Raw genomic sequence first — 24301 nt, forward strand, 5'->3', positions numbered from 1 at the left:
TTTGCTCTCCCTGGAGGTGACACATTCTGCTGGTACCTGCAGTATTTGTTCAGGCACTCCTTCATCCATCCCATCCCCACTTCTTGGGGCCCTCCTAAAGCTGGACTTGGGGGTGCAATACCAATGTGACATGGTCCCTTCTCCCAACTCATAGCCCACCTGCAGTGGCAGAAAAGATGACAAAAGTACCTAGGATGCCCACGCTGCCTCTTGTTCATTCGGCAAACTTTAAGGTTCAGCTTAAATGTCATCTCCTCCAGGAAGCCTTCCTTAACCTTCACACTATCCAAGCAGACAATGAGCCTCTTGCCTGTGAGCTTCACTATACAGATCCTAGTGATAGCCCAGACCTGCCTCATGACAACCATCAGGTCAGAAGAACTAGGCAAGCGTGGTGGTTAAAAGAGTGGGTTTTACACTGTCAGTCAACAGACAAATGGATAAACAAAATGTGGTATGTACAAGCAATGAAATATTATTCAGTCTTAAAAAGTAGGGAAACTTTGGCCAGGCGTGGTGGCTCACACCTGTAATCCCAGCACTTTGGGAAGCCAAGGCGGGAGGATCATTTGAGGTCAGGAGTTCGAGACCAGCCTGGCCAACATGGGGAAACCCCGTCTCTACTAAAAATACAAAAATTAGCTGGACATGGTGGTGCTTGCCTATAATCCCCGCTACTCGGGAGGCTGAGACAGAAGAATTGCTTGAATCTGGGAGGCAGAATTTGCAGTGAGCCAAAATCACGCCACTGCACTCCAACCTGGGCAACAGAGCAAGACTCCATCTCAAAAAAGAGTAAGGAAATTCTGATGCATGCAACAACGTAGATAAATCTTGAAGACATTATGTTTAGGGAAACAGCCAGGCACAAAAGGACAAATATTGTATGATTCCACTTACATAAGTCACCTAGAATAGGCAAATTCATAGAGATAGAGAGTAGAATAGAGGTTACTAGGGGCTGGGGGAATGGAACAGGGAGCTTGTGTTTAGTGGGTGTCGAGTTTCAGTAGTGAAAGATACGAAAGTTCTGGAGATGAATGGTGGTGATGGTTGCATAACAATATGAATGTATTAATGTCATTGAACTGTACACCTAAAATGGTTAAAATGGCAAATTTTATGTGACGTATATTTTACCACAATTTTTTAAAAACTAAAAGGAAAGGGGAGGGTTTTGAGCCCAAATGTCTTTATCTGAATCCTGGATCTGCCACTTACAAGCTGTGCGGTCTTGGGAAAGTTTCTTAAATTGATGCCTCAGGGGTTTTTTTTCTCTAAAATGGGGCACGGAATAGTATCTGAGTCATAAGATTAGTATGAGACCAAATGAATCAATGTGTGTCAAGCTCTTAGAACAGGCTTGGAAGATATTAAGTGCTCAGTAAATATTAGCTGTTATTATTAGCAAGTCTCTTCTGGGTCTGTCCCTACCAACTTCTCCTGACTCACCTCTCCCCAGCACCTCCCCAACACACACTCAGCTTAGATGTCACCTCCTCCAGGAAGCCCTCCCTCCCTGATGCCTCCCTCCCTCAAGTCACTTGTTTCCCCACCACAGCCTGGATGGCCCTATCATAGCCCAAGTCACTCACTGGCATCACCCCCATGTTATAACTGGGGTGTCCTCTGTGTCCTCTACCACACCAAAAATTCCTTGAGGGCAGGGTGGAGTCAAATTCACATTTATGTCTGGCGCCTGACACACAGAGGTGCCCAGCAAAGGTTGGTGGTTCCCTGGGCACTAGGGGAGTCTGGTTAAGAGTGGAATGGGGTAAAGGGTGGAGAGACGGGGAGAAGAGGGAGGGAGACCAACAAGATCATCATAGTCAAGAGAAATCATGCCCATGGGAAGGCTTTGTAAACTATAAAGTACTGTTTACATAGGACAAATGACCAGTGACGTGAACCGAGGCCCGGGAGAAGCTCCCGCTGTGTGCCCGCTGCCCCCGTTGGTACCTCCACGAAGAAGGCGGTGGCCGTGATCCTGTGCTTCTCGTCGCCTCGCTCCAGGAGCGGGATGAGCAGGTAGAGGATGCGGCACAGCTCCTGGCAGGAGTACTGCACCATGGCCCTGGGGGTGGGAAGGGGGAGTAGTCCCCTCAGGTATCCAGCCCCAGGGGGACCTGTGGGGGGAATTTGCTTGTGACACTGGAAATCCTGGGTAAGCCAGGATCACCTGGATTCCTTCGTTCCCAGGATTTTCCACCTTGGGATCTCAGAGGTCATCTGGTTTCACTGCTTCGTTTTACAGATGAAGAAACTGAAGCCCAGAAGGGGAAAGAGTCTTGCCTGAGGGCACAGCACAAATCAGTAAGAGAGCCAGGCTGAAGACCCTCAGCTGCACAGGACCACGTTAGGCAGCAGAGAGAGGAAGGAGAGGATGTGAAGGCCCACTCACCAAGCGCCAGGCAGCAGGCACATGCTTTCACATTGTTACTCCATCTGATCCTTCGAAGCAGGTTACTGTTATTATCCCCATTTCATAGATGAGGAAACAGAGGCTCTAAGTGTGAACTGCCCACGGTCACAGAGCTAGAAAATGGCAGAGCTGGAGCCCCAACCGAGGGCTCGCATTCCAGCTGCGTCGCTCATTCTGCTAAGCCAGTGGTCCTCTAAGTGCCACCCCCATTCAATCAGAGTATCAGCATCAGCTGGGAGCTTGTTAGAAGTGAACCATCCCAGGCCAGGCGCGGTGGCTCAGGCCTGACCACTTTGGGAGGCTGAGACGGGCAGATCATTTGAGGTCAGGACTTTGAGACCAGCCTGGTCAACGTGGTAAAACCCCGTCTCTACTAAAAATACAAAAAAAATTGGCTGGGTGTGGTGGCGCATGCCTGAAATCCTAGCTACTTGGGAGGTTGAGGCAGGAGAATCACTTAAACCCAGGAGGCAGAGGTTGCAGTGAGCTGACATCGTGCCACTGCACTCCAGCCTGGGCAACAGAGTGAGACTCCATCTCAAAAAAGAAGCGCACCATCCCAGACCTACTAAGCAGGAACTCTTAGGGTAGGGGGCACAGCAACCAGTGTTTTAACAGGCCCAGCAGTTGATTCCGTTGCACACTCAAGTCTGAGGAGCACTGCATTATGCTCCACCATCAGTGAATCCAGTGCAGTCTGACAATCATGCGTGGAGTGTGGAATGAGACAGCTGGGTTCAAATCCTGGCCCCAGCACTAGCTGTGTGACTTGGGGAAAGATGCTTAACTTCGCTGGGCTTCCATTTCCTCATGTATAATGCTGGGATAATAATAGTGGTATTTCACCGAGGCACGTGGCTCACGCCTGTAATCCAAACAGTTTGGGAGGCCAAGGTGGGCAGATCACCTGATTTCAGGAGTTTGAGACCAGCCTGGCCAACATAGTGAAACCCTGTCTCTACTAAAAATACAAAATTTAGCCAGGCGTGGTGGCGCATGCCTGTAATCCCAGCTACTCTGGAGGCTGAGGCAGGAGAATCACTTGAACCCAGGAGGCAGAGGTTGCAATGAGCAGAGGTCACACCACTGCACTCCAGCCTGGGCGATAGAGCAAGACTCTGTCTCAAAATAAATAAATAAATAAAAGTGCTCTTTCATCAGTCATGGTGAGGATTAAATGGGATCATGCATGTGACAGATCTCTGCATGATGCCTAGAGCATAGTAAGTGCTCAACAAATGTGACTGTATCCTGAGACCCTGGGGAAAGCACCACCCGGGGCACTCAGGGTGCAGGGCTAAGATGCAGGCTCTCCTGCGGGAGTCACAGCATTGGAATCAAGGTTCTCCCTCTTGACCCCATGGGAAGCTGTGAGTGGCCTGGGGAAGAGCTTTAGTCTGGGTCAGCAGGTCACTTCCCAGCTCTGCCACGTCCTGCCTATGTGACTTTGGGCACATGACAATTCCTCTCCAGACTTGGCACGTTTCTGTGCAAAATATGTATTAATCACCCCTGCCCCACCAGTGACTATAACTATAGTAAAAATTAGCCTGTGTGGAGCTCTTACCATATGCCAGGGGCTGTTCAAAGTACTTTTTTTCAGGCTGGAGTGCGTGGTGCCATCTCGGCTCACAGCAACCTCCACCTCCTGGGTTCAAGCAATTCTCATGCCTCAGCCTCCCGAGTAGCTGGGACTACAGGCATATGCCACCACACCCAGCTAATTTTTGTATTTTCGGTAGAGTTGGGGTTTCACTATGTTGCCTCTGCAGACCTAACTGACACTTAACCATCATGTACTACACATTCAAATGGGAAAGAACAAAAGAATATACACAAAATATCAGAAACACATTGTTGATAACTGTGTCTAAAAGGCAGGTTCAAGCTGTTCTTGAACTCCTAACCTCAGATGATCCACCCGCCTCAAACACGCAAAGCACTGGGATTACAGGCATGAGCCACCATGCCTGCCCTGTTCAAAGTACTTTAATTAATCCTCACCCCAACCCTCAGAGGTGGGTCTGACTATTATTTCCATGCTATTGAAGGAGAGTGGAGACTCAGAGGGAAGTAACTTGTCCCAGGTCACACAGGTGGCAAGTGGTAAGCTGGGATTCAGATGCAGTCAGGCCATCTCCAAGGCCACACCTCAACAACTTGGTTATACCACCGTTTCTGTATTGGCATGGGAACTAAATTCATAATGCACTAAGGAAAGGTGCTTTGTGGATAGTCTAAGTGCTCCACAATTGCCAGGAACCTCTGAAGAGTGAGTGCCATCTTTAACATTTGTGTTGTCTACCTGCCAAGGAAGACAGCACTCTCCCAGTTGTAGAGAAGAGGTGACAGGCTGAGCAAAGGGTCTTGCCCAGAGAGAGATGCAAACCCAAGTCCGTCTGAAGATCCTGAGGTCCCCCTCTTTCTCCCTCCCACCCCAACCCCAAGGTGGTCCTGGGACTCACCTTGCCAGCAGGGCCACTCCGCGGTGGTGGCTCTCCACCTGCTCCATGAGCTCCCAGCCACCCTGGTCCTCCAGAAAGGTGGTCTCATAAGAGCAGCCCATCCTCAGTAGCAGGGTTTTCACCACTTTCACCACCCAGCTGCCAAGACAAGGCAATTGAGACCTCATGCCTACCCAGGCCCTAGCAGGCCAAGCCTCCCTCCACCCCAGCCTCTCCTGCCATCTGGCCTGACAAACTTCTCTTCACCATGTTAGGTAGGGGTATTCAGTGTATCCACAAAGGGTGGTTTTTTACAAATAATCATTAGCTTTTAGAACAAGAGAGGAAACAGAAGCAAAGTCCACCTCCCCATGAAGGCTGTGCTTTTACCTCTGGGACCAGCCTCTCTCTCACCCTCCACTCCTCATCAGCCATGGGCTGGGCAGGCAGCCTCTCTGCTCACTCACAGTCTCCTATCTGGGCCAAGTCCTCCAACTCGGGACACTTAAGGAGTGATTCTCAAACTGGATGTCCAGCAGCAGCCCTTGGGGAGCTTTTATGACCCACCAACTGATGAGACTGGGGCTCTGGCCAGTGCTTGTCAAGCTCCAGAGTGAGCCTAAGAAGCCCTGGGAGGGCACTGACATCCTACTCTATGCCTGGCACCATACTGTGTGTTCATACATGGGGGAGAAAGAGAGAGAGAGAGATCAGACAGAGGTTTCTAGATACACACACACACACACTTTTTTTTTTTTTTTTTTTTTTTGTCGCCAGGCTGGAGTGCAATAGAGCGATCTCGGCTCACTGCAATCTCCGCCTCCTGGGTTAAAGCAATTCTCGTGCCTCAGCCTCCCGAGTAGCTGGGATTACAGGCATGCGCCACCACATCCGGCTAATTTCTGTATTTTTATAGAGACGGGGTTTCCCCATGTTGGCCAGGCTGGTCTTGAACTCCTGATCTCAAGTGATCTGCCTGCCTCAGCCTCCCAAAGTGCTGGGATTAGAGGCGTGAGCCACCGCACCCAGCCTATATACACTTTTACTAAAATAAAAGCTGACACTGTATAGAATAGAGCTTACATTTAAACAGTTTTCCAGAAACCTAAACATTTGCTGAAAGAGTTTATGATGCACTTTGTGGACATACCTCAGCTGGTACTGAGAGCTGGTGGCTCTCATGATTCAAAAGAAAGGACTTAAGTAATTAGGTAATCCTCAGAAATTTGCCCTTCATTTTCATGTTTTTGCTTTTGTAAAGATCCAGTGTGAAAATAAAAGCTTCTCCTGAGGCCAGAATTTTGGAATCATTCAACCTCTGTGCTTATACTTTGAAATGTGTGCTATCAATGATAGTCCCCTACTGGCAATGCCTCTAGCATTCAGAGTTACAAACAAAAGGGAGGGAGAAAGACAAGCAGGCTCAGAGTGTTGTCCAATTCTCCCATCAGCCATCTCCACTAGCTGAATGGCTAAGCTGAGATGTACAGGTTTTTGTTTGGAGAAGAAAGGTTGTTCTCTTCAAGTTCGGGCACTAGCACCTTTACCTAAGACAGAATGAGCCTCCTGCATATGCTCCTCCAGTGACTGGACCACCCTCCCCTCCCTGTGTGTCCCTATCTCCAGGGTCATCGTTTTGGACACCTTCTTACAAACTGGCTTGGGCACAGATTGAGCTCCGGAGCTCAAAAGGGAATGACCTGACTTAGAGGTTCCAGATAGCCACGGCTTGGCCAGTACTCCCAGTCCTCATTTGTGTTGCGTGATGAATATATATTTAGGCCAAAACTTCTGAATTCGCCGGGCGCGGTGGCTCACACCTGTAATCCCAGCACTTTGGGTGGCCGAGGCAGGTGGATCATGAGGTCAGGAGATCGAGACCATCCTGGCTACCACAGTGAAACCCTGTCTCTACGAAAAATACAAAAAATTAGCCGGGCATGGTGGCAGGCACCTGTAGTCCCAACTACTCGGAGGCTGAGGCAGAAGAATGGCGTGAACCCGGGAGGTGGAGTTTGCAGTGAGCCGAGATAGCCCCACTGCACTCTAGCCTGGGTGACAGAGAGAGACTACATCTAAAAAAAAAAAAAGAAAAAAAAAAACTTCTGAACTCAGAACTGCATCATTCGTAGTTGATCCTCTCTGTCATTTCACCTCACTCCCTCAATCAGGCTTCATATTTTCACAAAAGTGATTCTGGGTTTCCCCTCCCCCTCCCTCCCTGACCCTAAGGTGGTCCCAGGCCTCACTTCCCTCCCTTCTCACCCCACTCCCAAAGTTATACCTGCAACAGCCCAAACAGCGCCCGTGCTGCTTCGTGAAAAAATAGAGTTGAAACTCTTGGGAGGAGGGCTGTGCTGTGGGTGGTGGGGTGGCTCTTGTGTCCCCAAACACTCACTCTGCAAGTTTCACCCTTCTAAAAGGCTTTCTCTGCAAGGTGGAGCAAGGGACACCTTGAAATATTTATTCTCTGTCCCTGCACTGGGACACCAGAGCCAATGATTGATCTGACATGGAGTTGCTTTCTTTTTTTGAGATAGGGTCTAGCTCTGTCACCCAAGCTGGAGTGTAGTGGCAAGAACATGGTTCACTGCAGCCTTGATCTCTTGTACTCACTCGACCCTCCTGCCTTATTCTTCCAAGTAGCTGGGACCACACACCTGACTAATTTTTTATTTTTTTGGAGTGATGGGGTTTCGCCATGTTGCGTAGGCTGGTCTCAAACTCCTGACCTCAAGCAATTCTCCTGCCTCAGCCTCCCAGAGTGCTGGGGTTACAGGCGTGGGCCACTGCACCCAGCTGGAGCTGCTTTAAAGCCCAGGGCTGCTGAAAGTTTCACCTTCCTGGAAGGCACAGAAACTGGACTTCACAGGACAAGCTCTCAGGCCACTCCCACCTCCTCCTTCAAACCCAAGCTGTTTGCAGGGGTAATTGCACTCATTACCAGAGCCTGACTCTCCTCTCAGGAGGATGTGACCGCCTTGTGTGCTGACGCCCCATGGAGCTATTCCACCTCATCACTGCAGTCTGGAGCACCAGCAATTTGCTCTGGTGCCATACCCCAGAGGATTCATTTCCTGTACAAATCACCACAACCTGGGTGGCTCAAAACAACAGAAACATATTTTTTTCGCAGTTCTAGAGGCCAGATATCCAAAATCAAGGTGTCAGCGGGCCGCAGCCCTCTGAAGAGTCCAGGGGAGAATCCTTCCTTGCCTATTCTGGCTTCTGGTGGCTTCCAGCATTCCTTAGCTTGTGAACACATCACTCACTCTCTGTCTTCATCAGCCTTCTCCCCTGTGTCTGGGCCTCTCTTCTCCTTATAAGGCCACTTGGCATTGGATTCAGTGCCCACATGGTTAATCCAGGAGGACCTCATCTTGAGATCCTTAATTATATCTGCAAAGACCCTTTTTCCAAATAAGGTCACCATCATAGGTTCTGGGCAGACATGTCTTTTGGGAGCCACTATTTAGACCACGACATCTCATGGCTTTTCTGGCCCCCCTTCAGCCTGGCACATGCCTGCCTCTGCTTTTTCTGCCTCTCAGGCTGCTTCTGAGACGCTGAGGTGAGGTGGGTACTTGGGCACTCCTCCAGCTTCTCCTTGATGTCCTCAGCTGAGCCATGCCCTCTGCATTGGCAGCTCATACCTTTCATCACTCCAAGGTCAAGAATTTTTTCCCATATGTGTTCCTCCTCCCACTCCAGAGCCTCCTTTTTTTCCCCTTGTGTTTTCACCAGAGTCCGTCAGCCTTCTGGGCAATGGTCTCAGGGCGGCACCTACGAGCATGAGCAGGAGGGGAATGGGAACTGGCCGCACTGCGGGCAAATGGTGTCTTGCTGGGATGCGACCCTATCTGGTCCTCACAGCACACCTATGGGGCAGGAATCATTTATCTATCTCATAGGCAAGGAAACCAACTGCCAAGAGGTAAAATTCATTTACCCAAAATACAACATTCTAGGTGATGAAGCCACGATTTGAATCCAAGACCTTCAGACTCAAGCCCACTACACAACTGTTTGCCCTCTGCCTTTCTAAATGCACCTTTCTGTGCATAACACAGAAAGTGTTATGCACACTCCTGTCATAACAATAGGAGTCACAGAAGAAAAAACTGATAAACTTGGCTACATAAAAAACATTTCTGGCCTGGACATGGTGGCTTACACCTATAATCCTAGCACTTTGGGAGGCCAAGGTTGGAGGATCACTTGAGCCTAGGAGTTTGAGACCAGCCTGGGCAACATGACAAGACCTCCATCTCTACCAAAAAAAAAAAAAAAAAAATTTTTTTTTTTTGAGACGGAGTCTCGCTGTGACGCCCAGGCTGGAGTGCAGTGGTGCAATCTTGGCTCACTGTAACCTCTGCCTCCCAGGTTCAAGCGATTCTCCTGCCTCAGCCTCCTGAGCACCTGGGATTATAGGCATCCACCACCACACCTGGCTAATTTTTGTATTTTTAGTAGAGACGGGGTTTCACCATATTGGCCAGGCTGGTCTTGAACTCCTGACTTCAAGCGATGAAGTCAGGCTCAAGCGAGAGGATTGCTTGAGCCTGGGAGGTCAAGGCTGCAGTGAGCCATGTTTGTACCACTGCACTCCAGCCGAGGGAACATAGTGAGACCCTGTCTCAAAAAAAAAAAAAAAAAAAGAAAGAAAGAAAGAAAGAAAAAAAGCAAACTCGATGTCATTCATAAGAGAAACACATACTAAAACTACAGCAAAATTCCAATTTTTTAACTCTAATATTGGCAAAGATAAAAATGTTTTATAGCACATTGTGTTGGCGAGGGTGTAGGGAAATAGATACTCATACACTGCTGGTGGCAGTGCCCTCCGTGGGAGGCAGTTTGGCAAACTGGATGTTTTAGGAGTCACTCCATTTTATCCTTCATCCTGCAATGCTCAGGAGCTTTTTCTATCACCTTAACACGTAATGCAGAAGCCCTTTGATGTGCCCATTCTACTTTCAGGAATTGTCCTACATATAAAATCACACGTACACATAAAGACATATAAACAAGCAAACTCACTGCAGCCTTGTAACTGCCAAAGGCTGGAAAGCACTGAAATCCAGAGAAGCCTGGTTAAATAAATTACGGTGCACTGGGATCCTGTACATAGAGATACTATGCAGCTGTTAAAAATAAAGAGACAGCTCGGCTGGGTGCAGTGGCTCATGCCTATAATCCCAACACTTTGGGAGGCTGAGGCGGGTGGATCGCCTGAGGTCAGGAGTTCAAGACCAGCCTGGCCAATGTGGTGAAACCCCATCTCTACTAAAAATGCAAACAATTAGCTGGGCATGGTGGCAGACGCTGGTAATCCCAGCTACTCAGGAGGCTGAGGTAGGAGAATTGTTTGAACCCAGGAGACGGAGGTTGCAGTGAGCTGAGATTGCGCCACTGCACTCCAGCCTGGGCGATAGAGCGAGACTCCATCTCAAATAAATAAATAAATAAATAAATAAATAAGGAGACAGCTCTACAATACAATGGTCTCTAAGATATAGTATGTAATGAAGGCAAAAAGTGTGTAGCAGTGTGAGGTGCTGTCATTGGTGTAAAAATACAGAATATAAGCAAATGTGTTTATCCCTGCATAATCCTCCTCTGGGAGGGCATGAAGAACTTGGTTGTCTTTGGGAACATAACTGGGGTAAGGACAGGGAAGGAAGCTTCCTTTTAATGTCTTTTGAGTATTTTACCCATGTGCCTATATTATCTACTCCAATTAATAATTAAAAATAAAGTATTTGGGCCTTGGATACAAACTTAATACAAATAATACCTCTAGGGAGGAAGGAAGAAAAAGTAAACAATGAACTCCTTGGGAAGGGCTGATTCTTTCCTGCGATCTAGACTAAACACAGTGTGTAATGCACAGAGCAGGTGCTCAGAAACAGTTGTTGAATGAATTATTGGCTCTAATAAAATTGTGCTTCTGTTTTCTCTTCTAGTCCCAAAGCTAATTTCTATTGATTGATTGCCCTGGAGACTTTTGGAGGCTCTGACTGGATGGCCCTTCCCACCACCGGGGACAGCAGGGTCAAGAGAGACGGCAGAGCATACCGCACAGGTACGAAGGGAGAGGGCTGTGCACCCTTCTTGGTGTCCTTGGGAGGAGCCACGCAGCCAGGCAGGTTGAGGCCAATGTGGTAATGGACCTGAATGAGCAGGGCCAGGAGCAGCTGGGGGTAGATGCGCCTCACACGGCCCATGCAGCTGTTGACGGACAGGAGCTCGCACAGGCCGCTGGCTGCCTATGGGGCAGAGGGGAGGCCGCTGGGATGTTGTGGCCCATCTTCCCAGCACTCCTGGCTGGGGCCTGGACTGCCTCTCTGGGAGGTAGGATCTGGGTCTTTGCTGTCCTCTGGCCCAGCCTGGGGAAGCTGGGATTCCCCACCCCCAGCCCCAGACCTCTGGCTCTCTGGCCAGAGGCCCTGTCCCAGAGCAAGGACAACAGTCCACCCCTTAGTTTTGGTCCAGGGCTTTGATGTTTATGCAACCTTGGAAGAATCATGGTGGAAGAATCCCTTCTACCTCTTGAGAGGTAAAGAGTCTTGATCTCATTTTGCAGATGAGGAGACAGACTCAGAGGAGTGAAGCTGCTAGCTCAAGGTCACCAGCCCCTTGGGGGCAGAGCTGGAACTTGAACCCAGGTTTTCTGATACCAACTATAGCGTGCTGTGCCTCTTCCTCATTCATAACACAGGCACACAGAATGTAAGGGGCACCAGGCTGGCCTCTTCACCCTAGGCCATTAAACTAGGCTGTCTTCACTCCCATCCCCATAAGGCCAGCAGCCAAGAAAAACAACACCAGCCTTAAGCAAGAGCATGGCTCAAGTGCCAGCTCTGCCCCCAAGGGCTGGTGACCTGGGGCAACTTCTCCACCTGCCAGTCCAGCTCTGGACCTGGCCTGGGCCCACCCTCATACTTGGCCCACCAAGTCCTCTCTAACTGGCAGGAGGGCAATACTAGGGGGTGGGGAGTGGATGATGGGCTGGTGTCACAAGACTCATGGCTCATTCTGGCTCTTCCACTCCCTGGCGCCTCCGGGCCTCAGATCTCTGAAAAGCGGAGTCACTGATCATCATCCGGCCAGCCCCACAGGAGTGTTAGATCCTGAATGAGAGGGCAAAGGTAAGCATGCTTTATACATAAATGGTTTGAGCTGTGCCGTTAGGACTCCATGCAGGCCAGGCACAGTGGCTCATGCCTGTAATCCCAGCACTTTGGGAGGCCAAGGCGGGCAGACCACTTGAGGTCAGGAGTTTGAGACCAGCCTGGCCAACATGGGGAAACCCTGTCTCTACCAAAAATACAAAAATTAGCCAGGTGTGGTGGTGGGTGCCTGTAGTCCTAGCTGCTCGGGAGGCTGAGGCACGAGAATCGCTTGAACCTGGGAGGTGGAGGGGTTGTGGTGAACCAAGATAGTGCCACTGCATTCCAACAAGCTGGGTGATAGAGCAAGACTCAGTCTCAAAAAAAAAAAAAAAAAAAAAAAAAGACTCCATGCATCTGGGCCAAGAGGAAAGTATTTAACTGCAAAGTGAAAGAACCCCTGACACATTTCCTTGGAGAAAAGTGACCTAACATGGGCTGGATGAGAACAATAAATGGCAGTTAATTTGCACTTTACAGCTTAAGAAGTTCTTCCATATACACTATCTCCCCTTTCTCAACAGGTAAGATAGACAATGCAGGAGTTTCATAGCCCGTTTTACAGATATAAGCACCAAGGCTAGAGAGGGGAAGTGATTGACCATGGTTATATAGTGAGGCAGTGGCAGAGCTAAGACAAGTCTCTTGGACTCAAAGCCCTTGTACTTTTCCAGCAGCCCAAAGCTAATGATTACATCCAAAGAACACAGTCTGTGGTGTAAGGGAAAAGTCTCTGGTGATGTGCCACAGGGCTCTGCTTTCGGCTCTATCTTGCTCAAACGATTTATCAGTGCCATAAGATAAGAATGAGTTCAGGCTGTATCCATGCTTAAACTATGCTTGCTGGACAAGAAGCACAAATGGGTGACTAAAGAATACACTAACATACACCAATTGTAGAAGAGGATGAATGCCCAAATTGCAAGGGAAGGAGTGCTGGTGCCTTAGGCGCAGAATTCAGTGCTGGAGGACAAAGGCAGAGAGATAGGAGAGTGAAGCGCAGGATTTGGAAGCAGAAGATCTGCTGGGTTTGAGTCCTAGCACCACCATTGCTAGCTAGGTGACCTGGGGGGAGACATGGAATGTCTCTAAGCAGGAGCATCCTCCTCTGTAATGGGATAATACTACCCTCTCCTTCATCTACCGTATCTTTATTTACTTCCCTTCACCAGAATGTCTCGCTGCTGAATCCCCAGAACCTACAAGTGTGCTTGGCACATAGTATAGGAGGTGCTCACTAAACACTTGTTGAATAAATAAATCAGCCCAACAAAAACATTTCTGAGTGCTTACTATGCACCAGGTGTATGCAAGATGTTGGGGATATCGTGGTGAGCACAGCAGGACCAAAGGATCCCCTGTGGTGTTGTCAAATGACAACTGGTGTAAACTCTTTTCATACAAAGTATGTGAAGCAAAATATACTATGTACAGATTTGACCAGGTCGGGGAGATCGAGGAGGGCTTCCCTAAGGATGTGATGCTGGAGTTGACAGCTGAAGGATGAGTAGAAGTTAGCTTGGTGGAGAGCATTCTAGGTAGAGGAAACAGCATGTGCAAAGGCCCTGTGACAAGATAGCGTGGCTGGATGAAGTTCTGACAAAGACCCATGAGGCTGGAGCAAAGCAAGCAAGAGGACCATGGAGCATGGGGAGGCCGGCCAGGGAGGCAGGGCCTTCGCCACGGGTAGGAGCACTGTGTCACTCTCAGGGGCAATGAAAAACCATCAAGGGGGCTGAGAAGAGGAGATGTGCATTTCTCAAAGACTTTTTGGCTGCAGTACAGATTGGAGGGGCAGGAGCAGAATCAGGAAGGTGGGCAAGGGTATGGACCAGTGGTATGGACCAACTGGCATGGACCAGGGTGGTGACAGAGGCAGAGAGAAATCCGTCTCTTCAGCCCAGCCAGCTTCCTGAGTCAGAGCTGCCTTTCCCTCTGTGTTCCCGGGGTCAAGCTTGGAGTGTGGCAGCAAGAAGTGCTTAAACATTTTGTGTCACCTAAATGAATGAATATGTTATCTCATATAATCTTCACAGCCGCCATATGAGAAAGATATTATTTCTATTCACATATGTAGAAACTGAGCCTCATAGAGGTGGAAGTGACTTACCTAGGCCATTTTGTGGATTTTTTTTTAAAAATAGAGAAGTCTTGCTATAGTGCCCAGGCTGGTCTCAAACTCCTAGCCTCAAGTGATCCTCTGCCCCGATTACAGGCATGTGCCACCATGCGTGGCCAGAACCAGGATTTAGACTGTCTGTGACTCCAAGTCACTCTTTTTCCCATATCCCAGGCTGCTGCTGTCACCATAGATAACACTACTGTTATTGTCCAGTGAACCACAAACAAGAGCCAGAGCCAGAGACCTGCCCAAGACCATACAACTAGTTACTGGCAGAGTGCGGTACTCGAGGCTGGGTGTGCTTAGCTCAGCAGGAGGGAAGGAGAGAGGAAGGGCAGGACAGGCAGCAATAGGGGCTGGCTGACTGGGCGCTCACCGCCAGGGGCATGATGGAAGCCCGGCCCTCCCTGGTGACGGGCTTCTCCTTCAGGCTGCCCAGGAGCAGATCCAGCAGGTCTCGGACATCACAGCTGGGCTTACGCAGTATCAGCTGCCTCCACATCTCTGCTCCATTGCTGAGAGGTCAGGGATGGGGGCAATTAGTGTGGCCAAGGCAGTGGGGTTCACCCAGCCTCCAAATGGTTTCGGGAGGGGAAAGGTAAGAGCCCAATGAAATGGCATCCATGGGCACATCTGCAAGGAATAGTCCAGAAAACACTCCCAAAGAGTCAAAGGCTAGAAGAATGAGAAACCCTATTTCCTTGCTGGGCACAGTGGCTCACACCTGTAATCCCAGCACTTTGGGAGGCCGAAGTGGTTGGATCACCTGAGGTCAGGAGTTCAAGACCAGCCTGGCCAACATGGTGAAACCCCGTCTCTACTAATAATACAAAAAAATTAGCTGGGCATGGTGGTGCATGCCTGTAATCACAGCTACTCAGGAGGCTGAGGCAGGAGAATCGCTTCAACCCGGGAGGCAGAGGCTGCAGTGAACCGAGATCGTGCCAGCAGTGCACTCCAGCCTGGGAGACAAAAGTGAAATTCCATCTTCAAAAAAAAAAAAAAAAAAGAAAGAAACCCTATTTCCCTATTTCCCAGGTATCACGCCAAATGTTTTACGTTTTACATGCAATGTATTACTTCGGCAGATATTAGCTGAGCATTTACTGTACACCAGGCCCTAGGCAAATCTTGGGGAATACAGACATGAACAAGAATTCAAGACACTCAAGATCACTGAATTCTCACAATAACCCTAAGGTGAGTGTTGTTATTCCCATTTTACAAATGAGGAATTGAGGCTCAGAGAGGTGAAATTACCAGTCCAAGATTACATAGCTAATGAGCTGCAGAGTCCAGATGTGGCCAGGTCTGATGTCTTCAAAGCCTGTGCTCATTCCTCTAACCAAGGAGCAAGAATGGAGGCAGTTGAGCAGCCTGGGGCTAGGATCCTGCACTTGTCACATAGTATCAGGGAGCCTCTGCTCCCATCCCTTAAAAGGCAGTGCACCAGGCAAGGTAAAGCATCTGTACCCAACCAAACTCCTATCATGGGGTGTTGAAAGCACTGGCAGGCCACTGTGCTAAAGGGTTAACAAAAACCTTTCCCCTTCTACAAGAGGGTTTCAACTCTCCATTCACTTTCTAGCTCTGTTCCCTTGGAAACCTGATACAGTATGTCAACTATGTTGCTAGGCAACATTACTTATGGTAATAATGACTCCACTGGTAAATTGCATCTGGACGGGGAGGAACTATAAATTAACTATAAGAACTGATGGGGACACTATAGCATTGAGCTTCCCAGGATGCAGTGACCCTTGTAACTTGGTTTGTCCCTGTGGGGACTCTGGAAGCAAAGCCAAGATGTAAAAGATACTGGTCTCTGTGAGGCCTGTGCCATTTAAGCCAGGGCAGCTCCTATACCCACCCGATAGGTCTCCTTTCATCACACCTGAACTTTCACCCTGGAGGCCCAAGAGACCAGCTCCTAGACTCAGGGCCAAGACTAGGGTAAGGAAAGTGAGGCATCCAAGGTGCCAACTTTAAGGAAGCCCTCATTCTCAGGCTCACACAAGTGCAGACTTGGCACCCGAGACTACCTCCTTAAATGTTGTGCCCTGGGTGCCTCTGCCTGGCCTGCTGTGGGGGCTGCTGCAAGGACCCCCGCAAAGAGGAGCTCCTGACACTGCCCTGTCCTGTATCCTGAGTGACGGATGTCAGGTGAGGCCCCCGGTAGTCTTGTGAGTCTGACTGCTTAGTGGACCCAAGAAAAAAAAAACGCTGGTGGGGAGTACAGCCAGAAAGTCTTTAATTCTTCCAAGTGGGAGACTGGGATGTGCCAGCTGGGCCCTCACCATCCCGACTGATCTTCTTGGTTCCTATGAATGACACCAACTGCCCTTATTGGAGCACACCCCATTTGCACAGCTCTGCACAGTTCTTTGGCTCTCAAACAACCACCCGAAGGCGTGGATCACTCACTGCCTTGTTTTACTCATTCAAAGAAGGCATGCGAGCATTTCCTGAGTGGCAGGCTGAGGCCAGACTGACCTCTCCTGCCCACGAGCTCACCATCTGACCACAGTCCCCTCTGCCCATCAGATCATGAGCTCCCTGAAGACAGTGAGCATGGAGCACCCTTCCGCACGGGCCCAGGCCTGAGCAGGCACTCAGCACCGCTGGCTGCATGACTCTGTCATGACCACCCACCTGGGGTGGGATTGCAGGGATCATTTCCTTCTTTTGCCTAAGGGAGAAAGAGAGGACAAATGGGCTACCCAAGGCCCACACAGCAGCTGGAGGCAGAGTCAGGACAGACACTCAGATCTCCTTTCAATGGCATTGTTAAAGAGCTCTGGGCTGGTAGTTAGTTAGACCTGAGTTTAGATCCTCCGTTCTATTGCTTGCTCAGTGAGTACCTAGGACAAGAAACTTCCGTAAGCCTCGGTTTCCTCATCTGCAGAATGGGATTGTTGTGAGAATGAGAGACTATTGTAATGCTCAGCGCTGACAGCAGCAGTGCTCAGGAAGTGCTTAATGGTTGTCATAAACACCCCAAATCACAGAAGGGGGGCCATTTGGGAGGGCAAGGGGCTTATCTGGGCAGAAGGGGGTCCCCAACCTGGGGTGGAGGCTGCTTGAACCCTCTAAGATGCAGTGGCTGGGAACCCCTTCACTTGGTACCTGTTCAGTGGGAGGGGGCACATGAGCAGGGCCACCACGACCTCGGTCATGAAGGAGCTGGCCAGGAGGGAGACGGGCAGCAGGGCCACCTGGCGGGCCCGAGGCTCCTGGATATGGCTCAGCTGCGTGTAGATGCCCTGCATGATTTCTGGGATCTGGGGCACAGCCGGGGCAGCCATGAGCAGGGGGACAGCCCAGTGGAGAAGCCAAGAGAGGCACGGGGGCAGCAGGAAGGTGGGAGGAGAGGGAAGGGTGTGACAGGCTAGAGGACAAGGGAGAAGACCCAAAGGAGAGAGAGAGGAAGAGGGAAGCAGAGCACCTGCCCCTCCCTGGGAGTGAGCCAGTTTCTCTTTACCATGCTCCCTATACCCACTTCCACCGCCAAACCCACCTCTACCCACCACCAACTCAGTTGAGCTCCTTCAGGGGTGGTAAGAGAAAACCTTCAAGGTGGGAGCACCTAGAACTCAGCCACCAGCACCCCTTCCCTGCCCCATGGTTTAGGGGGTTCAGGTATCCCCCACCCTGCCCACTGTCAGGCCGGCCAGTGATGAGCAGGCCATGGGGGGGGGCGCTCCCAAGCCCCAGTGACAGCTCAGTCCCTGCCCCCAGGAGACCTTACCACCTCCAGCGCCCTGTGGCGGTACCACTCCAGCACCGAGCTGAGCATGACCTCCGACGCCAGCTGCATCATCTCCCTGGAGTCCTTCCCTGGAGTCTCTGAGCTGCCTTTCAGCCCTTCCAGGGCTGCCAGCAGCAGGTACTTTATCTGCTGGGGCCCCAGGAAGTCTCCAAATTCCTGAAACAAAGGTGCTGAGATCATGACACACTGATGGGTAGCCCGAGCTTTGAGCTTCGAGCTTTGTGCACAGAGGCACAAACACTGCCTGATGCCCACATGCAGAGGTCAGCAGGGAGGGCCAGGAATATTCAGTTAACAGATAAGTGTTGAACCTTTAGGGGAGGAGCTACAAAAGTAGGAGCAACATGTCCTTGCACTCAGCACAGGGTGACATGCGTAAGAGAGAAGGAAGTCCATGCACTGTGGCACAGACTGGAGAAGGAGGGCACTCAGGACAGGTGTGGGTGGCTGGGAAGGCATCCTGCAAAGCCTGGAAAGCTGGAAGGGAAGAAGGCTTTGGGGCCAGGTGGTACTGCCCCTCCTCACCCCCCACCCTCCACTCCTGGATGGGCACCAGGCAGTCACCGCGATCACCCGCAGGATGTTCTGGCACGGGCTCACAGGATTGTAGGGCCCCAGGAAATGCTTGTTGCTCTCATATAGCTCCTTCTTGTTGGTCTCTTCCTTATCTCTGGCTCCTGCAAGAAGAAAACCTTCTCAGTGAGGCTGGATCTCCCTACTTTTGTTAAACATACATGTAGGAAGTCCCTACATCATAAGGAACCAGCTTGATACATTTTCACATAGTGAACACACCATTGTAGCCGGCCCCCAAGTCAAGAAGCAGAACCTGATCAGCACCCCAGAAGCCCCTCTTGTGCACCCCTTTCCATCAATAGCCCTCCCCCTGGCCCTGGCTAAATACTATTCTAATTTCTCAACCCTTAGAGAGATGTCTTTGCCTTTGAACTTTAGATAAATGGACACATGTTATCCTTGATGTCTGTCTCCTTCCACTCAACATTATATGGTTGAGATTCATCCACACAGTTGCACCAGCATTAGTTCTTTCATTCATTCTCAGTGCTGTATAATTTCCCACAGTATGAAAGACTATGATTAGTTATCAGTTCTATTTTTGATGGACATTTGGGTTATTGCCAGCTACTAAGCATCGTGCTGCTAAGAACATTCTAGTGTGTGTTTTGATGAGTATATCTACACAGTTGTTAGTTGTATACCTAGGAATGGATTGCTGGGTCATAGTCTAAGCATAGGTTCAGCTACAGAAGATATTGCCAAACAGTTTTCTACGATGGGAAATCAACGGTAACCCCACCAGCAGTGCACGAGAGTTCCCATTGCTCCACATCTTGCCAGCACATGTCATTGTCTGTCTGTTTCATTTATGCCATTCTGGTGGATGTGTGGCAATACCTCTTTTAAACTGCAATTCCCTACCCCTGGTAGTACCAATCCTTATCTACTTTTCTTTAGTTTTTGTCATCATCTGACTTGCTATATGTGTTACTTTTTTATAGTGTTCACTATCTATCTCCTGACAACAAGAAGGTACTCTCACCAAAGGAGGATTATTCAATCTCTTTTCCCCACTCCTGTGTCCCCATATCCTAGAATAGTACCCGGCATATAGTGGCTTCATACTTTCAGTTGAAGGGAGCACATTTCAGGCGCACTTCCTGAGCCCTTGTTTCAGCCCATCTTGGGTCCTACCTGGATCTCCTCAAGGAATACAGGACTTGGGCACAAGAAAGGGCCACCAAGGCAGAGTGATCACATGGACCAAGTGTGTGTGCTGTTTGTAAAGGAGAGGAGCTGGATACCTGCAGTCAGGCCAACTGAGGTTCAAATCCTAGCTGTGCTGCTTCCTATAGTCAGGGGGCCTGGACAGGCCACTTCACTCATTGAGATTAAATCTTGAGAGTGGCTGTGTGCAGTGGCTCACGCCTGTAGTCCCCGCACTTCGGGTTTTTTGTTTGTTTGTTTTTGTTTTGTTTTTTTGTTTTGTTTTGTTTGTTTTGAGACACAGCCTCACTCTGTCGCCCAGGCTGGAGTGCAGTGGTGTGATCTTGGCTCACTGCAACCTCCGCCTCCCGGTTTCAAGTGATTCTCCTGCCTCAGCCTCTCAAGTAGTGGGGACTACAGGCGTGCGCCACCACACCTGGCTTATTTTTGTATTTTTAGTAGAGACAGGGTGTCACCTTGTTGGCCAGGCTGGTCTTGAACTCCTGACCTCAGCTGATCCACCCGCCTCAGCCTCCCAAAGTGCTGGAATTACAGGCGTGAGCCACTGCACCCAGCCTGTAATCCCAGCACTTTGGAGGCCGAGGCAGATGGTTCACTTGCGCCCAGGAGTTCCAGATCAGCCTGGGAAACATGGAGAAACTCTGTCTCTACAAAAAATAAATTAGCGGCTGGGCACAGTGGCTCATGCCTGTAATCCTAACACTTTGGGAGGCCGAGGGGGACGGATCATGAAATCAGGAGTTCAAGACCAGCCTGACCAACATGGTGAAACCCCGTCTCTATTAAAAATATAAAAATTAGCCAGGCACGGTAGTGCACGCCTGTAATCCCAGCTACTCAGGAGGCTGAGGCAGGAGAATCTCTTGAACCTGGGAGGTGGAGTTTGCAGTGAGCTGAGATCTCACCACTGCACTCCAGCCTGGGTGACAAAGCAAGACTCTGGAAAAAAAAAAAAAAGAAAAGAAAAATTAAATTAGCTGGGCCAGGCACAGTGGCTCATACCTGTAATCCCAGCACTTTGGGAGGCCAAGGCAGGCAGATCACTTGAGATCAGGAGTTTGAGACCAGCCTAGCCAAAATGGCAAAACTCCGATTCTATTAAAAAACACAAAAATTAGCCACCTGTAGTCCCAGCTACTCAGGAGGCTGAGGCAGGAGAATCGCTTGAACCTGGGAGATGGAGGTTGCAGTGAGCCGAGATCGTGCCACTGCACTCCGGCCTGGGCAACAGAGCTAGACTCCATCTCAAAAAAAATAATAATAATAAATAAATAAGCTGGGCATGGTGGCCCATGCCTGTAGTCCCAGCTACTCTGGAGGCTGAGGTGGGAGGATCACCTGAGCCCGGGAGGTTGAGGCTGCAATGAGCCATGATTGAGCCACTGCACTCCAGCCTGGATGACAGAGCAAGACTCTATCTCAAAAAATAAATAAATCTAAGAGTATGGTTCTTGCCTGCTAAAAAGAGAAAAAAATAAATAAAATTTAAGAGTATAAGTTTCACCCAGGGTTGCCAAATAAAATACAGGATAACCAGTTAAATTTGAATTTCAGATAAACAAATCATTTTTAGTGAAAGTACATCTCAAATATACTAAAAATTATCCATTGTTTACCTGAAATTCAAATTTTACTGGGTATCCTGTATTTTTTATTTGCTAAATCTGGCAACCCTAATTAGGTCTATAATTCCTACTCATTTTTCTTTCTTTCTTTCTTTTTTAAATGAGCTGCCTCAGCGGGGTGCGGTGGTGCACACCTGTAATCCCAGCACTTTGGGAGGTTGAGGCGAGTGGATCACTTGAGCCCAGAAGTTCAAGACCAGCCTGGTCTTGAAACCCCAGTATTTTTTTGTATTTTTGGTAGAGATGGCAAAACCCCATCTCTATCAAAAATACAAAAAAATTTAGCCAGGCATGGTAGTGTGCTCCCGTAGTCCCAGTTACTCAGGAGGCTGAGGTGGGAGGATTGCTTGAGCCTGAAAGATTGAGGCTGCAGTGAGCCGAGATCATGCCACCGCACTCTAGCCTGGGCAACAGAGCAAGACTCAGTCTCAAAAAAAAAAAAAAAAAAAGGCAGCCTCCCGAGCCAGAATAGGCTCACAGAGGCTCCTATTCCTACCCCTAAAGCTGGTTATGAACATGGCTTATACCACCTTCACCCATCCTCCAGAGATGTGAGTGGCTCCTGGTCAACAGGGTAAATCTCCCAGGGACCAAATCTTTGTCCCAAATGCTAGAGATCAAGAAGAGTGAGGATACCAGATAAATCCCAAAAGCCTGAAGGTATAGGAAAAAGTGAACTATATGACAAGTGCCTATAATGTGTGGCACTGAGCTAGTACCTTTACATATGCTCTTACAAAATATCTCAATCTTTCAAAAAGCATGAATTTAGGCTAGGCGTGGTGGCTCCTGCCTATAATCCCAGCACTTTAGGAGGCCGAGGCAGACGGGTCACTTGAGGTCAGGAGTTTGAGACCAGCCTGGCCAACATGGTGAAATCCTGTCTCTACTAAAAATATGAAAATTAGCTAGGTGTGGTGATGTGTGCCTGTAATCCCAGCTACTGGGGAGGCTGAGGCAGGAGAATCATTTGAACCCAGGTGGCAGAGACTGCAGTGAGCCAAGATTGTGCCACTGCACTCCAGGCTGGGCAACAGAGCCAGACTTTGTCAAAAAAAAAAAAAGCATGAATTATGAATTATATCTGAGTGTACCGTTTTCACAGATGAGGAAATCTAGGCCTACACAAAGTGCTTGCCTGAGGTCACACCACTAAGCAGGGATAGAACCAGCTCTTATGCACAGGTCATTCTACCCCCAGAGCCAGGAGAGTTTAAACCACATGCCAAGGTCCCCTGGTTTAGGGCAGAGCTAGGACGATGGAGAAAGGAAGGAGGCAAGTGACAGCTGATACTGTGCACCTCTAGGTACAATGCCTCCTGGATACCTGTGTCAGCCCATACCGCATCACGAAGTGCTCCCTGAAGCTGAATCAAGGAAAGTTCTCCCAACTACAAGCTTTAGCTGCTCTGGATTCTAAGACAGAAGCTGTTCTTTGTTCATTCATTCAATAGATATTCACTGAGCACCCACCATGTGCCAAGCCCAGAGGTGGCTCTTGGGAATACAGGGGTGACCAAGATACAGCCCTGTCCTTCCCTCATAGGATTATAGTCTCTAGTGGGGAAAACAGACAGGAAAACAAGGTATTAGGGGAATTATCCTTAGGTATACATAGTATTAAGGGAATATGAAAATGACAGTCACAAACTAAGCTTGGAAGGATGAGAAAAAGCAGATTGCTTAAATCAAAATAGTTTTGTTTGTAGCCTTTGTCCCCTGGTTCTCTGGGGTCTTGGGCTTCACACCAGTTTCCACAGTTCCCATCTGGCCCTGTGCTGGTTTCCCCCATCTCCCACCAGTGCCTTAATGCCAAGGCTCCAGCTGATTCTTTATTGAATCCAGACTGAGCAACAACTCAGAAGACTTCCTTCAGAAGCACTCCAATAGAGCTTACGTTTTTGGAGCTCCAGGATAGTGTAGAGGATGATGATGCCGTCCAGAGCCTCACAGCCAATCTCCTCATCAGGATCCCCAATGCGAAGGATGAGTCTCCCCAGCAGAAGCCCCAGCGCCGGGAACCCCAAGGGCATCTGTTTGTATTGCAATCTTAGGGATTGAGTGCTATAGGTTCAATAATGCTATACATTAAATGGTGAACACAGGTGGATAGTCTGGCCCAGATAACACAGCCCTCTGAAGATGGCAAGAGCCACCTGGGAATCCCTGAACAGAGGCACAGGCTCCTTCAGAAGTGGGAAGATTTTCCCTAAGACTGTCCACCCCTCCCAGGGGCCACTCACAAAGAAAGGCAGAGTTAGAAGCATGTGGTTCAACACAGAGACATTGCTGTTCACAGCCCGTGCTCGCTCATGGGCCTTCCCAGAGTTCATCCAAGGCCCCAGGGCCTGTGGGATCAAAAGCAAGACTCAGAACTACAGGTTAGATGCCAGCCCCCGCTGCTGGGTGGACAGGCCAGCCTTCACCCATCAGCAGGAAGCTTCCAGAGAGGGCATAAAGGTCACCACAGCCCTCCTCCTCTTCTTGGGGTTTAGGCAGAGATGGAGTTCAGAATAGGACTGACAGACTATAGGGAAGAAGGAAGTCAATGAGGAGAGAGATGAAAAGTGAAGAGTTATGAAGACAGAAGAGAGATGCAGGGACAAGCATGGGAAGAGCACAGAGATGGTGGCAGCTATAACCATGGGCAGCCATTTAGAGAGTAGGGGGATGGGGAGAGAGTGGGGAGAGGCAGGAGTCTGGGACAGGGCCTGTGAGACAGACAGGGAGGCAGAACACTCACACAAGATGACATCCTGAAGCCAAATCACTCCTAGGTCTGGCCTCCACTGCTCCTGCGCCAATTTCTCTCTTCCCTCCACCCTTCCTCCCCTCCCTTCTTGCCCCTCCCATCTCCGTACCTCCAAGATGCTCTTCAGCCCAGCAAGAGTGGGGTCCTCGATAAAGAGGGCTTTGAGCAGTGTCTGCAGGGCCTCCAGGGTCTGATGGTAAAGAGTCTGTGGATGGGAGGAGGACCAAGCCACTAAGCCACCTCTGGAGT

At 49.5% G+C, this 24301-nt stretch overlaps 1 protein-coding gene across 12 annotated transcripts in view; it reads right to left on the reverse strand.

Moving 5' to 3' along the window:
* MROH7 (maestro heat like repeat family member 7) overlaps positions 1-24301 on the reverse strand; it is a 72522-nt gene that overhangs the window by 13090 nt on the left and 35131 nt on the right. For 3 of the 12 annotated variants that reach the window (XM_054534298.1, XM_002810784.5, XM_054534283.1), the window contains exons 8-17: positions 24162-24257; positions 23544-23648; positions 23198-23333; positions 18494-18606; positions 17909-18085; positions 17287-17441; positions 14537-14675; positions 10945-11135; positions 4888-5025; positions 1960-2074 (exon numbers count right to left, since the gene is read on the reverse strand). In XM_054534298.1, the coding sequence (XP_054390273.1) occupies positions 1960-2074; positions 4888-5025; positions 10945-11135; positions 14537-14675; positions 17287-17441; positions 17909-18085; positions 18494-18606; positions 23198-23333; positions 23544-23648; positions 24162-24257 (1365 nt within the window). Of the gene's footprint in view, positions 1-1959; positions 2075-4887; positions 5026-10944; positions 11136-14536; positions 14676-15021; positions 15123-16812; positions 16850-17286; positions 17442-17908; positions 18086-18493; positions 18607-23197; positions 23334-23543; positions 23649-24161; positions 24258-24301 lie in introns of all 12 variants that reach the window. The other 9 variants (XM_054534311.1, XM_054534292.1, XM_054534305.1 and 6 more) reach the window with 6 other exon arrangements.

Source organism: Pongo abelii, chromosome 1, assembly GCF_028885655.2.
Source record: "Pongo abelii isolate AG06213 chromosome 1, NHGRI_mPonAbe1-v2.0_pri, whole genome shotgun sequence".
NCBI classification, from domain to species: domain Eukaryota; kingdom Metazoa; phylum Chordata; class Mammalia; order Primates; family Hominidae; genus Pongo; species Pongo abelii.